This window comes from Salvelinus sp. IW2-2015, linkage group LG16, assembly GCF_002910315.2.
Source record: "Salvelinus sp. IW2-2015 linkage group LG16, ASM291031v2, whole genome shotgun sequence".
NCBI lineage: Eukaryota > Metazoa > Chordata > Actinopteri > Salmoniformes > Salmonidae > Salvelinus > Salvelinus sp. IW2-2015.
In genome coordinates this window covers 5111665-5128825 of record NC_036856.1, presented here as the reverse complement: position 1 = coordinate 5128825, position 17161 = coordinate 5111665, and the positions used below count along the sequence as shown (strand labels likewise).

Below are 17161 nucleotides of genomic sequence, written 5' to 3'. Positions count from 1 at the left end.
CTATGACTGTTCCAGATTTGGTCTGGAATGGAAATCAAGGCTGGTCCCGACTGCACCAAAATAAATAAGGCCAGTCCAGATAAGACCCAAAAAGGCATCAGCATCGGTCTGTGATTACTGAGGTATAGCCTACAGCAGGGATAGGCAACTCCAGTCCTCGGGGGCTGGAGTGGTGTCACTTCCCRCCCACCCCCCATCCCTAATCAACAAAGCTGATGAAACTAATTGCATTCTAAACTGAAGATCATGATTAGTTGATTATTGGTGTCAGATGTGTTAGCTGGGGCAAATATGTGACACCAATCAGGCCCGAGAGGACTGGAGTTTCACCACAGTGTTGCCTGAAATGTAATTTTAGGAATGTCCATCTGTGGTAGGCCTACCATTTTTAGTTTTTGTTTTTTAGTTTTGAAACACACACACACACACACACGACTACCGATCCGGACCAAAAAAAAACATTGCCTACGGACCGTGCTTACTGGGGTGTAGACTACCCTGTCAGCCTGTTATGGAATTTCATGAATGCCCATCCATATTAGGCCCACTGTTTGTAAAACAGGCTGTTGTAAATGGCTTTATTAGTCCTGATCCCTGTGACTAATCAATTTGGCGGAATGTCAGCTACCCAACTTTATCAGGAGTTATCCTGCGCCTATTTGTAATGTGTTTACATAGCGGGAAATGCAGAAGTATTTTCTTTTTCGCTATGATCAGCTGGTAAAATATTTACAGATACAAACTAAATGACAATTTAGCCCACGGGATGAAACTCATGGAAAACAGTTGAGTAGCCTGATTGTCCATTCCATATTGTCCATTTTACTTTGACCTGTCCTGTTTTTAGGATATGTTGTTTGTTAACATGTCAGCACATTTTTTTATTTGATTGGGCGCTATTTAGGTTAGGCTATTTGATCGGAGAAACCTGCATGATGTAAAAAGTGTCCGTCTCATTACATTGTCATACAGTTTATCTCCAGCCTGTAGGCTACAGAAAAGGCCACATATTCTTTCTACCATATCTGCGGCCGCCTAATCCTGCCTAATGAGCGGGCCGGCCATGAGTTTAAAGGATGTTATCATGTTTTAAACTGAGGTGCACATTGTTATAAACTTATCTTTCTGTTTATCGTTATCGAATCAATTCAGGCAATTTATCACAATATGGATTTTTGTCCATATTTCCCAGCTCTACGGAGGGATTCGAGGGCTGTAATCCCTGGCCATCTGGGGGATAATGTTTATTTGTGTAAGTAAGTAGGAAGTAGTAGTTATGTCTGGCCTGGACTTTAATCTATTCTGGGAAGGGTGACTTTTTGACCTCAGGGCCTAATGAATACTGGGAGGCAGCCAATGACAGTGCCTACAGTAAGATAGAAACCTAGGCTTTGAGTGAAACTGTGTGAAAAAGGGGCGACACCGAAAGACGAACGACATACATTCACAACCCAATTATGATTAGACACACATGGACAAGTACACACCCACGGGCAGACACAAAGAAACTGAAATGTCAAAGATGACACATTCATCTAAAAATCACGAACACGCAGGCAAGAATTTGGTTTCTCAGGACAAATTGTAGAATCTATGAGATTCAGATAGTTTAATAGCCACATGTACAGGGTTGCAGGTGTGATTGCAGGGTACAGTGAAAATCTTAGGCTTCGAGCTCCAACACGCAGGACGAGTGAAATATAATAATGAAAATGGTAATAAAAACAATATAAAATAGCACTATATATAGTGCATTCGGAAAGTATTCAGACCCCTTGACTTAAAAAATAATAATACGTTACAGCCTTACTCTAAAATGGATTAAAATTGCGTTCCCCCCCCTCAATCTACACACAATACCCCATAATGACAAAGTGAAAACAGGTTTTTAGAAATGTTTGCAAATTTATAAAACAGAAATAATTTATTTACATCAGTATTTAGACTCTTTGCTATGAGTCAGGTGCATCCTGTTTCCATTGATCATCCTTGAGATGTTTCTACAACTTGATTGGAGTCCACCTGTGGTAAATTCAATTGATTGGACATGATTTGGAAAAGCACACACCTGTCTATATAAGGTCCCACAGTTGACAGTGCATGTCAGAGCAGAAACCAAGCAATGAGGTCGAAAGAATTGTCCGTAGAGCTCCGAGACACGATTGTGTCGAGGAACAGATCTGGGGAAGGGTACCAAAAAAATGTCTGCAGCATTGAAGGTCCCCAAGAACACAGTGGCCATCATTCTTAAATGGAAGAAGTTTGGAACCACCAAGACTCTTCCTAGAGCTGGCTGAGCAATCGGGGGAGAAGAGCCTTTGTTAAGGAGGTGACCAAGAACCCGATGGTCACTCTGACAGAGCTCCAGAGTTCCTCTGTGGAGACGGGAGAACCTTCCAGAAGGACAACCATCTCTGCAGCACTCCACCTTTCAGACATTTTATGGTAGAGTGGTCAGACGGAAGCCACTCCTCAGTAAAATGCACATGACAGCCTGCTTGGACTTTGCCAAAAGGCACCTAAAGACTCTTGGACCATGAGAAACAAGATTCTCTGGTCTGATGAAACCAAGATTGAACTATTTGGCCTGATTGCCAAGCGTCACGTCTGGAAGAAACCTGCCATCATCCCTACGGTGAAGCATGGTGGTGGCAGTATCATGCTGTGAGGATGTTTTTCCAGAGGCAGGGACTGGGAGACTAGTCAGGATCGAGGCAAAGATGAACAGAGCAAAGTACAGAGAGATCCTTGATGAAAACCTGCTCCAGAGCGCGCAAGACCTCAGACTGGGGCGAAGGTTCACCTTCCAACAGGACAACAACCCTAAGCACACAGCCAACACAATGCAGGAGTGGCTTTGGGACAAGTCTCAATGTCCTCGAGTGGCCCAGCCAGAGCCCGGACTTGAACCCGATCTAATATATCTCTAGAGAAACCTGAAAATAGCTGTGCAGCGACGCTCCCCATCCAACCTGACAGAGCTTGAGAGGATCTGCAGAGAAGAAATGGGAGAAACTCCCCAAATACAGGTGTGCCAAACTTGTATTGTCATACCCAAGAAGACTAGAGGCTGTAATCGCTGCCGAAGGTGCTTCAACAAGGTACTGAGCAAAGGGTCTGAATACTTATGTTAATGTAATATTTCTGTTGGATATTTTTATACATTTGCGCACATTTATAAAAACCTGTTTTTGTTTTGTCATAGGATATTGTGTGTAGATTAAATGAGGAAAATAAACAATTTAATACATTTTAGAATAAGGCTGTAACGTAACAATGTGGAAAAAGTCAAGGGGTCTGAATACTTCCAAATGGACTGTACACAATAACTGTGGCAGTGATGAAAAAAAAAAAAAAATGTAAATAAATAAATACTTCCTTGTGGTGGAGTCAAGACTGTTGCAGGGCTGGAATGACCATAGCGGGAGCATCAGCATGATCATTGAGTAAAATAAAACCCCAAAGGTACAATAATATGTATATTAACAACTGCAACAGTGATGAATGTCATTGAGGTGGGGGCAGGGGGTGAAATGTCCATGGGGGTGCAGCAGGAGAAAGAATGTCAATAGGGGGAGTAGCAGGTAAGATAGGTGAGTCGACAGTGTGTGTGTGTTTTGGGGGGAGGGGTGGGATGTCCGTGGTGGGGGAATGTCCATAGGGGGAGTAGCAGGGGGGAGAAGGTAGCCCAGTGGTCTGAGGGTAGAAACTATTGGCCAGTCTTTCAGTTTTTGCCATGATGCTCCTGCACCGGAGTGATTGAAGCGGAGGAGACGATCCCCCCCGATGACATCACAATCCCTGCTAATCTGATTGTGCTGGCCTAACGTCCACCCAGACTAGACTGTATTGTCGTCCTACAGTAGATGGGCATTAATGTGATCCAGACACAGTGTGCAAACATCAAGCCCACTAACACCCACCAAAGCCCCAAAGTGCTATTGTTGTGGTTGCAGCCTAGCAGGAGTCCTGCAGTGCCAGCCTGCTGGGTGAAGCATACTCAGTGGCTTGGCTTGTGTTTTATGGCTGCTTACTGCCTGCTTCCACTGACGCTGCGGTTTACGCTGTCAGACGTGACAGATTTTCTGAGGAAAAACTTGGAGTCATTAAACCTCTCTAAATTCTAAATATTTGGAAAAATGTTCGATAGTCTGCATTCTCGTAAAGAAGACAAAATGGGAGCTTGGAATACTGTATATCAAATATGCTGCAAAGGAAGCTCAAAGTGCTTTTTCTACACCGGAGGAGCAGTTTGCATGAAATAGTTGCGGCTATTACGGACAATATATTGTAATGGCTTTGGACGTAAATGAGACTTCAAATGTGCATGAAGCCGACTGTCTGCATCCAGATTTAAAGTAAAATAATGCCCTGAACAGATCCCAGCACTCAGCCTTTTACTTGACACATTGGAAAATAGGGGTCAGCTCTCTGTTGCACTGAGAGAGCTGCTTTGGGAACAGCCAGGACAAGATGAAACCATAAGGGACGGGATGGAGAAGCGGATGTCCAGGTCAGCCTGAAGTGTAGTGGTAGTATACTTACTTTCCTGCTCCTGGAGATTATGGGCCAGGCAGTGGTCCTCTAGCACAGCAAAGTCTCGACACACTGTAGACAGAGAGACAGGAAGACAAGGTTAGGGAGCTCTTATGAAGGTTTATAAAAATACAATAAAATAATCGGTCAACTTTAAAAATGAACGTTTGTAGTGAAAATAGACAACACATTCCTGCTACAACAAAAGTTGTCTCGTTTTGCGATACAGCTGAAGGACTTATGGAAACGGTTTTTGGTGGTGTTCCGTGTTACGAGACATTGTGCCCGCCTACACATGATGTTCTACTACAGCAAACACTGAACAGTCGCCCCAATCAAGGGCAGGAAACTTGGAACAGAGCACGCAAGACTAAACAAGCTCCCCCGGTTTAACCTTAAGCTAATCAGATGGAGGCTACTGTGACTAAACTACAGCATGAAATGGAGCAGTGGCAAGGCCATTGGAATGATCACACAACGCCGACAGAGAGGAAGTCCTTGTCTGCTTTGTGGCCAAAAAGGATGATTGCTGCACTACAAGCCTTATCTGCCTGATATCTGTCCTGAGCTAAAAATATACAAAATAAAAGCTAAACTAGACTGTCTCAAGCAGGGCCCCTGAAAGACAAGCGGTCTGTAAATAAATAGAACAGCGTGAAGTACAACTGTGGTTGAGTAAGCGGCGGCACCAAGATTTTGGTTTGAGTCAACAACAGCGTAGCTCATTTTGAAATCCCTCAATCTACACAAAACATCCCTTTTCTGGGCCGTATAGCCTAAGCTTGCTGTGGTAAATCAACGTGTATATATATATATATATATATTTTTTTTTAAACAATACATCAAAATACAGAAAAGCGCACGGGACAGCCAGTAACAACTTATCAAATCTTCTAAGAACATGAAAGTCACAGTAGCGAGACGCTAATAAGCTCACTTCCAATGCACAGCAGCATGGCAAAGTCAAAAGTGTCTGCTATGCTGAACCTTCCTAGATGTCACTCAGTCAGAATAGCAATGCTCTTTATTGGCAGTATCTGACATACATTGAGCCACTTCCGCATAAGCTTTTGCTGAGGACATGCAAACAGTTTAATGAGCTTATGGGGAAGAGGAGGGAAGCAGTAGCTTCCAAATAAATAGTCAGCGGAAGGCTAACAAAAACCATTCAGACCGAGGCAAAGCAGTTGTTGAAACGGCAAAGTGCTACAGTTTAAGGCAAATCAGATAGAGAACAAGAAGAATCACAGGGGTAGAAATTACAGAGAGAGTGGAACTAATGGAGGAAATCTGGGGCTGTGTCCCGATTTGCACTGTACTCCCTATATAGTGCAATACTTTTATATATATTTTTTAAAACAGGGCCCATGAGGCTCTGGTCAAAAGTAGTACACTATGTAGGAAGATGATCAACTAGATTCAGCTGCAGGACGATTTTTTTTCTTTTCTTCTTTTTTCTTCTTGAGCGGATGGTCAGGGAGCCGGAACATATTTGCAAATTGACCCAAACATACAGTACCTTCGGGAAGTATTCTGGCCCCTTGACTTTTTCCACATTGTTACATTACTTCCGTATTCTAAAATTAACTAAGAAAAAAAAGAAGAATCCCTCAATCTACACAAAATACCCCATAATGACAAAGCACAAATGTTAATTTATCATTGAATCACAGCCTACTTCACCAAACGGGTGATTTAACAAGTGCATTCACGAAAAAAGCACTGTCGTTGCACCAATGTGTACCCAACCATAAACATCAACGCCCTTCTTAAAATCAATACACAAGTATATATTTTTAAACCTGCATATTTAGTTAATATTGCCTGCTAACATTAATTTCTTTTAACTAGTGAAATTGTGTCACTTCTCTTGCGTTCTGTGCAAGCAGAGTCAGGGTAACGTTATATGCAGAAGTTTGGGCCGCCTGGCTCGTTGCGAACTGTGTGAAGACCATTTCTTCCTAACAAAGACAGCCAACTTCACCAATTGGGGGATGATTTAACAAAAGCGCATTTGTGAAAAATACAATCGTTGCACGAATGTACCTAACCATAAACATCAATGTCTTTCTTAAAATCAATACACAGAAGTATTTTTTTTTAAACCTGCATATTTAGTTAAGAAATTCATGTTAGCAGGGAATATTAAACTACCGGTAGGTAAATTGTGTCACTTCTCTTGCGTTCATTGCACGCAGAGTCCGGGTATATGCAACAGTTTGGGCCGCCTGTCTCGTTGCGAACTAAGCGGTGGTAGGCAGCAGCAGGCTCGTAAGCATTCATTCAAACAGCACTTTCCTGCGTTTGCCAGCAGCTCTTCGCAATGCTTCAAGCATTGCGCTGTTTGACTTCAAGCCTATCAAATCCCGAGATCAGGCTGGCAATACTAAAGTACCTATAAGAACATCCAATAGTCAAAGATACATGAAATACAAGTGGAAGAGAGAAATAGTCCTATAATAACTACAACCTAAAACTTATTACCTGGGAATATTGAAGACTCATGTTAAAAGGAACCACCAGCTTGTTCTCATGTTCTGAGCAAGGAACTTAAACGTTAGCTTTTTTACATGGCACATATTGCACTTTTACTTTCTTCTCCAACACTTTGTATTTGCATTATTTAAACCAAATTGAACAGGTTTAATTATTTATTTGAGACTAAATTGATTTTATTGATGTATTATATTAAGTTAAAATAAGTGTTCATTCAGTTGTTGTAATTGTCATTATTACAAATGTATATAAAAATCGGCCGATTTTAATCGGTATTGGCGTTAAAATCCTATTCGGTCGACCTCTAGCTAACACCCCTGGGAATCTAGTGGATTAGCTGCTCGAGCATCAAAGGACAGTTGGAAAGAAGATGTAGAAATGTTATTAAAAAACAGACTAAGCTAGCAAAACAATTGCTTATAAATCATTAAACACTCCCGTTATTAGCTCAAGTTTATCTACGTGAAAAGAAAGGTCTACATTCATTTTAGGATTAAAAAATATATATATTTAAAATGGTTTTGACGGCTATTTTACATTTTCATGACGGTCTTCATGCATAACCGTCAGTTCCACGGTTATTCAATTACCGTCAAAGCCCTAATAAAATGACTTGGAGCTGATTTTCTGGTGTTTAAGTCTTATGTCCAACATAACATTTAGGGGAGGCGACAAATAAAATGATGAACACGGGCCGCCAGTTGGGGAACCCTGATGTAGGGAATAGGGTCCCATTTGAGACACATCCTAAATGTCCGACAGGTGGATGTCTTTGGGAGACATGCACTGTAGCATGTTTACCCTTGCGCATGACTTGAACAAGAATTTAACTAACGGTCCTCATGCAAGCTAGTGTTTACAGTAATGCTGATATGATATTCATATGATAACCATTATTTTAATCATCGGGGGGGGATCAGACAGATTACGTAGGCTAACCCTAATCCCGAAAAGTCTGTCCTAGCAAACAAACAAACCATAATAGGCATTAGGCCTACTGAACGGCCAATTAACTACTCACTTGCATACACCTGTATGCACCAGCCATCTCAAATCAGTTGACATTCAAAAAGCAAATGATGACTCAAAACAGACGTGCTAATATCTTTTTGCATTTTAACTCCATGAGTCCAATAGACCTGTACAGAGCCTTGCTACCGTAGGGTCTGTTTTGATCTAGAACATTCTCAGGGTGAGCACAGCAAATGTTTGCTGAGGAACATTCACGTGTGTTTCATAAGCTGGGTAAACTGTACTTAAGCCCCTTCTGTTATTCTGTGGTGGACATCTTTTCTCCCTGCACTGTGACTATGTTAGAGGATACAAGTAAGCTGTGATTATAAATGTGTAATTAACCATSTCCCCATCTGCTACTGGCAGTGGGTGGCTGACGTCTAGCCTAATTTTATCACCAGATCATAAGTTCAGATGTTTTATACACCGAAATGTGCAGAAGTTGCACGTCTAGCAGCACTTAGCCCACACAGTTGCTTTCAAAACTAGGCCTAACTGAGGATGTAAATAAGTTATTTTCCCCGTGAATATGAATCCTTGTCATTTCTAAACCGAGAGGTTAACGAATGGGGGGGGGGGGCTGGAACCATCTCCGATGACCATAATGAATCACTTGGATTGGATGGTGCTGTGGAGACCGCAGCAGAGCAGTGGAAAGGCACATTCTCCCATCATGCACTTTTCTAGACCAACATCTCAAATATTCCATGGAGCTGGATTGGAGCAGCTGTTTCGCACACGCAGGAAGAGTTCGTTACACTTCTCCATTCCGATCAGACTGAAAGCATACAGAGGAACAGGAAACGTGCACGAGATATCCAAACCGGGATCTGTCCAGTGTCCACACATATATCAACAGCTGTAACGTACTATTGTTTTAGGGAAGAGGTGCTTTCTGATTTCTCCACCACTCAATATCTGAATAACATTTAGGCCATTTTGAGGAAACATTGATTGTGAGGAAAGGGAAATTTGTTTGGGATTGTTTTGCACACTGACATGGAATATTTCTGTCAACATACCGCTATTAAAATAAATGTTTTGCTCCATGAAGTAACTCAACAATGTGTATGCTGCCATCTTGTCTAGGTAGGCTAGTGATAACCGGGATCCTTCGGACGTCCCTACCCTAAAACCTAACCCAGTGGTATTCAAAGTCGGGGTCATGAGCTCGAGAAGGGTTGCGGGGAAACAAAGAAATTAAGAGAACAGATTGTATGAGACAACATACAACATTTGAGAAAGACTTTAAACCTATATAATTTTGAATAAATGTATTTATTGGCTTCTTTTCATAAAAAAAAAACAAGGGGTCCCCAGAAATTCTGGTAGAAAACAAAAATGGGGCCCTCGCTGAAAAAGTTTGAATAGCACTGCCCTAACCCTCAACCATAATCCTTAACCGTTTTAAATGTCAACTTCAACAGGGGTGATGTAAGAGTTGGGATGTCCCAAGGATCCCTTGTTCATCTTCTATTTCAAATCTTCTTATTGACTGAAACAGGTGGGACTTAGGTATATATACACAGTACCAATCAAAAGTTTGGACACACCTACTCATTTATGGGTTTTTCTTTATTTTATATATTGTAGTATAATAGTGAAGACATCAAAACTATGAAATAACACCTATGGAATCATGTTGTAACCAAAAAGTGTTAAACAAATCAAAATATATTTTAGATTCTTCAAAGTAGCCACCCTTTGCCTTGACAGGTTTGCGCACTCTTGGCATTCTCTCAACCAGCTTCACCTGGAATGCTTTTCCAACAGTCTTGGAGTTCCCACATACGCTGAACACTTGTTCACTGCTATTCCTTCACTCTGCGGTCCAACTCATCCCAAACCATCTCAATTGGGTTGAGGTCAGGTGATTGTGGAGGCCAGTTCATCTGATGCAGCACTCCACTCTCCTTAGTCAAATAGCCCTTACACAGCCTGGAGGTGTGTTGGGTCATTGTCCTGTTGAAAAACAAATGATAGTCCCACTAAGCGCAAACCAGATGGGATGGCGTATCGCTGTAGAATGCTGTGGTAGCCATGCTGGTTAAGTATGCCTTTAATTCTAAATAAAATCACTGAGTGTCACCATCAAAGCACCCCCACACCTCCTCCTCCATGCTTCATGGTGGGAACTACACATGCAGAGATCATCCGTTCACCTACTCTACGTCTCACAAAGACATAGCGGTTCGAACCAAAAATCTCAAATTTGGAATCATCAGACAAAAGGACAGATTTCCACCGGTCTAATGTCTATTGCTCCTGTTTCTTGGCCCAAGCAAGTCTCTTCTTATTGGTGTTCTTTAGTAGTGGTTTCATTGCAGCATTTCGACCATGAAGGCCTGATTCACGCAGTCTCCTCTGAACAGTTGATGTTGAGATGTGTCTGTTACTTGACCTCTATGAACCATTTATTTTGGCTGCAATTTCTGATGCTGGTAACTCTAATGAACGTATCCTTTGCAGCAGAGGTAACTCTGGGTCTTCCTTTCCTGTGGCGGTCCTCAGAGCCAGTGAGATGAGAGGTGAGAGGTTAGCATGTGGTGAGAGGTTAGCATGTCTTGGGGGTATGATATTTGTGGGTCTGCAACTTTCGCACTCATTATTCATGATTAATTAACTCAGAATGATCATGGTAGCATCCACATTAATGTAGAAGTGTTTAGAAACATTCTATTCTTAGACTCCAAAATTATAATACATTAATTCACCATTCATTTCTACTGGGCGCACAATAATCTGAAACACAACCAGAACAAAACAGCGAATTCATCCACCAAGTTTGTACAGTCACAAGCTTAATGTAGTCATTTCGTGCTAGGAATATGTGACCAAATACTTCACTTGTTTACACGTGTGAATTTGTCCCTATACTTTTGGTCCCCTACAAATCGGTTCACCCGATATGGATGAAAATACACTCAAATTAAAGCGGAGTCTGCACTTTAACTTCACAGTCCATGTATCATTTAAAATCCAAAGTGCTGGAGTACAGAGCCACAACAAAAATAATGTGTCACCGTCCAAATACTTTGAGCTCACATTCACACAGTTTATTAGGTACACCCATCTGGTACCGGGTCGGACCCCCCTTTGCCTCCAGAACAGCTACAGATATGCTGTAACGTTCAAACGTTGCTCAATAGGTATCAAGGGACCTAACGTGTGCCAGGAAAACATTCCCCACACGTTGACACCAAACAGGATGGGGCCATGGACTCACGTTGCTTACTCTACTTCCTGTCTCTGCCATTAGCGTGACGCAACAGGAACTGGAATTCGTCACACCAGGCGATGTTTTTCCACTCCTCAGTTGTCCAGTGTTGGTGATAGCGTGCCCACTGGAGCCTGTTCTTGTTTTTAGCTGATAGGAGTGGAACCTTGTGTGGTTGTCTGCTGCAACAGCCCATCCGTGACAAGGACAAACAAGTTATGCGTTCCAAGATGCTGTTCTGCACACCACTGTTGTACTGCGAGTTCTTTGCCTGTGTGGCCCACCTGTTAGCTTGCATGATTCTTGCCGACCTCTCATCAACAAGCTGTTTTCGCCCACAGGACTGCTGCTGACTGGATGTTTTTTTGTTTGTTGCACCATTCTTGGTAAACCGTAGACACCTGTGCATGAAAAGACCAGGAGGCCAGCCATTTCTGTGATACTGGAACCGGCGCACCTGGCACCGACAATCATACCACGCTCAAAGTTGCTTAAGTCACTCATTTTGCACATTCTAACGTTCAACCGAACAGTAACTGAATGCCTCGATGCCTGTCTGCCTGCTTTATATAGCAAGCCATTTGTGTAAACTGGCCACTGAGTGTATATCAATGTAGAGCTAATGTAACCGTGATTGACCGCCCACTGCAGCACAGTAGGTGGCGGCATGTACCTTAAACGTTTGTTTGCGGACCGCCACCATAGAAGAAGAAAAAAAGACAAAGGTGGGTCCACCCCAAACGCTGCATGTCTTGATGACACTCATCTGTCTACTCTCGATCAATGAGAGAATATTTGAAATAGACAAGAGGACACGTTGTTGTATTAGCTACTTAATGGAGAGAAGAAAATCTCGATAAAAAAATTAAATCTATATTTTATTAACATTACATTTTCTAAATTCAAACGGACCACCTGCAACTGAACATATGCATTTTAGAAGATACGTGTTTGGCCAAATCTAGAATGAAGACACTATCGCCAAGTTAATAAGGTTGGTCGAAAATTCTCAGCGCTACACCCAACAGTACCTATCCTGCCCTAATGGAGCGTCACATTAGCCCGCGTTACAATCTGTTAGCTAGGTTGGTTGCCAGGCAGGCAGCTAAAAGCTCACGCTGACAAACGTGTGATACCTACAGTAGCTTTATAAATCATTCCGGATTCACGTTTTAAAAAATCTGCACCAGGCTAGCTAGCAAATACAATATAACGAACGTTAGTTACACTGGCACACATGATTTGAACAGTAACATTACTGGTGTTATGGGGGTGAGTTCAACCTCATAACATCAGTACAGTACAAGTACTGTAAACGAGGTACTGTAACGTTACCTGGCTAACAAAACAAACAGATGCACGCACTTGACACCTGAAATGTTGAAAACAACCACCTGTCACAAGTAGGTCTAAACACGAGGCTAGTTCTACAGATGAACGTTGAATAGAGAACGTTCGCTAGCAAACGTTACCTTCTTTTACTCCGGGCAGTTTGTTTTGATCGATGGGAAATTCAGCCATGTTGTCAGCGACGTGTCAAAGCCGTTCACGTTGAATTATGCTTCCGCGATGTGCCGAAGGTTACCAGAGCAGAGTCTGATTGTTTGTTGTCATAAAAACGATTGATGATTCAGGTACTAACATTACGGGTGTCCCTTTTTATTATTGTCGGCACTGTAGCTAGCTAGCCGCTTCGCCAGTCAGATTGTGTGAGCAACCCTCCCTCTTCCTCCGTTCTGCAGCTGTGCGTTTGATTAGCGAGCTAGCTAGCTGAGGGAAGAAAAAAAGAGCCCAGCTACGGATAGCAGGCGGGCCACTGTTAAATATGTAAGGAATGAAAGAGTATAGAGGAGATATTGCGTTCGCGCAACATACACACACACACACACACACACACCAAATTACACAAGCATAACCACTATTGAAATCCCTGGCTGTATATCAGGAGTAAAAGTAATGCGGTACGGTACGGGCAAAACGTAAGCCTATCACAATTATTACAACATGCCCAAAAACTATAGGTTATAACAACATTATTTAACATTGCTGCATGAAAAATGTGCGAATTGACAGGAAACCGGGTGGCATATGCTCCAAATTGTTATGGTTTGAAGAGAACAATTACATTTTGTCAAGGCTGATCATTGAATGTATTAATTTAACKTTTATTTAACTAGGCAAGTGGTTTAAGAACGCATTCTTATTTACAATGACGGCCTGCCAAAAGGCCTTCTGCGGGATGGGGGCTGGGATTAAAAATAAAAGTATAGGACAAGACAGACACCACAACACTACCTACATGAAGATAGACCTAAGACAACAACATAGCATGGCAGCAACACCACATGACAACAACATGGTAGCAGCACAAAACATGGCACAAAATTATTGGACACAGACAACAGCACAAAGGGCAAGAAGGTAGAGACAACCATACATCACGTGAAGCAGCCACAACTGTCAGTAAGAGTGTCCATTATTGAGTCTTTGAATGAAGAGATCGAGATAAAACTGTCCAGTTTGAGTGTTTTTTTGCAGCTCGTTCCAGTCGCTAGCTGCAGCGAACTGAAAAGAGGAGCAACCCAGGGATGTGTGTGCTTTGGGGACCTTTGACAGAATGTGACTGGCAGAACGGGTGTTATATGTGGAGGATTAGGGCTGCTGTAGGTATCGCATATAGGGGAAGTGAGGCCTACGAGGGTTTTATAAATAAGCATCAACCAGTTGGTCTTGCGACGGGAATACAGAGATGACCAGTTTACAGAGAAGCTCCAGACAAGGGAGGATGAGTTGCCCAGACCGAGGCGTGCGTGTAAATGCATCCATTTAGGCTACAAGTGTAGGCCTAATGACAATCGCATAATGTTATTTTTTGTGGGGTTGCCTGTTTTGCATGTTATTTTCGCATTAATACGTGTCACATATCAGTTTGCAAACAATGTAAAAAATCCTTGAGTTAATAAAGCTGCATACAAACATGGTCTCTTTTTTGCTTAGGACGGCTTTATGTAGGTCCTAACAGTTTGTGGGCACCGTTTGTGTCCGTTATAGTGCAATTAATGTATTGTTTAGTGTTGTGTAGTGGCTTTGCTGGAATGCATATAAAAAAAAAATGGGGAGTTTGCCCCAACAAGATTTACATGCTAAAATCGCCACTGCATAGGCGACTTTTTCATAAGACTAGGGGAAGACAAGCTTTCCCTAAAGTAAATTATATTACACTGAACAAAAATATAAACGCAATGTCTAATGTGTTGGTCCCATGAGCTGAAATAAAAGACCCCAGAAATGTTGCATACGCACAAAAAGCTTATTTCTCTAAAATGTTTGTTTACGTCCCTGTTAGTGAGCATTTCTCCTTTGCCAAGATAATCCATCCACCTGACAGATGTGGCATATCAAGAAGCTGATTAAACTATAAGCATTACACAGGTGTGCCTTGTGCTGGGGACAATAAAAGTTTTGTCACACAACACAATGCCACAGATGTCTCAGGTTTTTAGGGCGCGTGCAATTGGCAATCTGACTGCAGGAGTGTCCATCAGAGCTGTTGCCAGATAATTGAATGTTCATTTCTCTACCATAAGCCGCCTTGGTAGAATTTGGCAGTACGTCCACCCGGCTTCACAACCGCAGACCACGTGTAACCACGCCAGCCGAGAACCTCCACATCTGGTGTCTTTTGCAGGATCGTCTGAGACTAGCCACCCGGACAGCTGTTGAATCTGTGGGTTTGCACAACCGTCTCAGGGAAAGCTCATCTGCCGCCATTAGGGTTCAGAGGTGGAAACTTTCAGTGGGAATTAACGGGAATATATGGGAATTAACAGGAATATATGGGAATTAAATTAAATATATGCAAATTACGCCTCCCGGGTGGTGCAGTGGTCTAAGACACTGCATCGCAGTGCTAACTGTGCCACCAGAGACTCTGGTTTCGTGCCCAGGCTCTGCCGCAGCTGGCCGCGACTGGGAGGCTCATGGGGCGACGCATAATTGGCCCAGCATCGTCCGGGTTAGGGAGGGTTTGGCCGGCAGGGATATCCTTGTCTCATCGCGCACTAGCGACTCCTGTGGCGGGCCGGGCGCAGTGCACGCTGACCAGGTCGCTAGGTGTATGGTGTTTCCTCCGACACATTGGTGCAGCTGGCTTCCGGGTTGGATGTGCGTTGTGTCAAGAAGCAGTGCGGCTTGGTTGGGTTGTTTTTCGGAGGACGCATGACTCTCGACCTTCGCCTCTCCCGAGTCCGTACGGGAGTTGCAGCGATGAGACAAGACAGTAACTACTACCAAATGGATACCACGAAATTGGGGAGAAAAAGGGGTAAAATTAAAAAAGAAATATATGCAAATTAATAGTAATACCATTTAAATGTTGATGTTTTTTTGCATTGGATATATTTACAAATGGTAATATGGACATCAGACTCTGAGGCCTCATCTTCACTGTCTGTGCAATGGCTACTGCTCTAGGTTTCAGGAGTTTAAGGCTGCTTACCACTCTCTCACAAAATACCAGGAGGATCCTCTTGATGGGGCTGTCCATATCGGCAGACTGTGATATGGCCATTTCTTGGAGAGACACCTTCCCCTCCAGGAGACTGTCAAACATGATGACAACACTACCCCAACGGGTGTTGCTGGGCAGCTTCAATGTGGTGCTCTTATTCTTCTCACTTTGCTTGGTGAGGTAGATTGCTGCTATAACTTGATGACCCTTCACATACCTAACCATTTCCTTGGCTCTCTTGTAGAGTGTATCCATTGTTTTCAGTGCCATGATGTCCTTGAAGAGCATATTCAATGCATGAGCAGCACTGCCAATGGGTGTGATGTGAGAGTAGGACTCCTACACTTTAGACCAAGCAGCCTTCATGTTCACAGCATTGTCTGTCACCAGTGCAAATAACTTCTGTGGTCCAAGGTCATTGATGCCTGCCTTCAGCTCATCTGCAATGTAGAGACCGGTGTGTCTGTTGTCCCTTGTGTCTGTGCTCTTGTAGAAAACTGGTTGAGGGGTGGAGATTATGTAGTTAATTATTCCTTGCCCACGAACATTCGACCACCCATCAGAGATGATTGCAAAACAGTCTGCTTTCTCTATGATTTGCTTGACCTTCACTTGAACTCTGAATCCAGCAAATTAGTAGATAAAGCATGTCTGGTTGGAGGGGTGTATGCTGGGCGAAGAACATTCAGAAATCTCTTCCAATACACATTGCCTCTGAGAATCAGATGTGAACCAGTTGCATACACAGCTCGAGCAAGACATTCCTCAGCATTTCTCTGACTACGTTCCTCAATTGAGTCAAAAAAACTTCTGATTCCAGGAGGACCATGAGCTGTTGCTATCGATAAGGTGTCTGATTCATAATTTCCACCTCGAATAAAAGTAGAGGGAATTTTGCCAGAGGTTGCTTGTTGTGAGCGCTGAGGGAACTTTATGCACTTGGCCAGATGATTCTGCATCTTTGTTGCATTCTTCACATATGATTTGCCACATTATTTGCAAATGTACACAGCTTTTCCTTCTACATTAGCTGCAGTGAAATGTCTCCACACATCAGATAGTGCCCGTGGCATTTTCCTGTAAAGATTAGAACAAAATGTGTAAAAAACAAACAAATAGAATTCCATGTACAGATAAATAGTTAAGCAGTTAGATTAAACAACTCCTTTGTAAGATAAATGTTTCGAAATGAAACATGTATGGAAACAGGTGAATTAACACTCCTCAGTTAGCAGGCTCAAGCAAGCTAAAACCCACATGGTAGCAAAAACTAACTAGCAGAAATTGTTAGCAAGTTAGAAATTATTTCAACACACTTTGCTGTAGGCTACTATTTACTAGTTAACAAAATAATAATGTATGTCATAACAAATATATTCAGTCCACCC

The 17161-nt window shown here is 42.6% G+C and overlaps 1 protein-coding gene across 3 annotated transcripts in view; it reads right to left on the bottom strand.

Annotated features, from left to right (window-relative positions):
* The window catches only part of ccdc50a (coiled-coil domain containing 50a), a 32683-nt gene extending 19638 nt beyond the window's left edge, over positions 1-13045 (bottom strand). For 2 of the 3 annotated variants that reach the window (XR_011481138.1, XM_024003977.1), the window contains exons 1-2: positions 12736-13045; positions 4546-4608 (exon numbers count right to left, since the gene is read on the bottom strand). Coding sequence is in view for 2 of the 3 variants with exons in the window: in XM_024003977.1 (XP_023859745.1) it covers positions 4546-4608; positions 12736-12784 (112 nt within the window). In the remaining variant the exon portion in view is untranslated. The remainder of the gene's footprint in view (positions 1-4545; positions 4609-12735) is intronic. The other variant, XM_070447465.1, reaches the window with a different exon arrangement.
* Positions 13046-17161: the final 4116 nt, after the last annotated feature.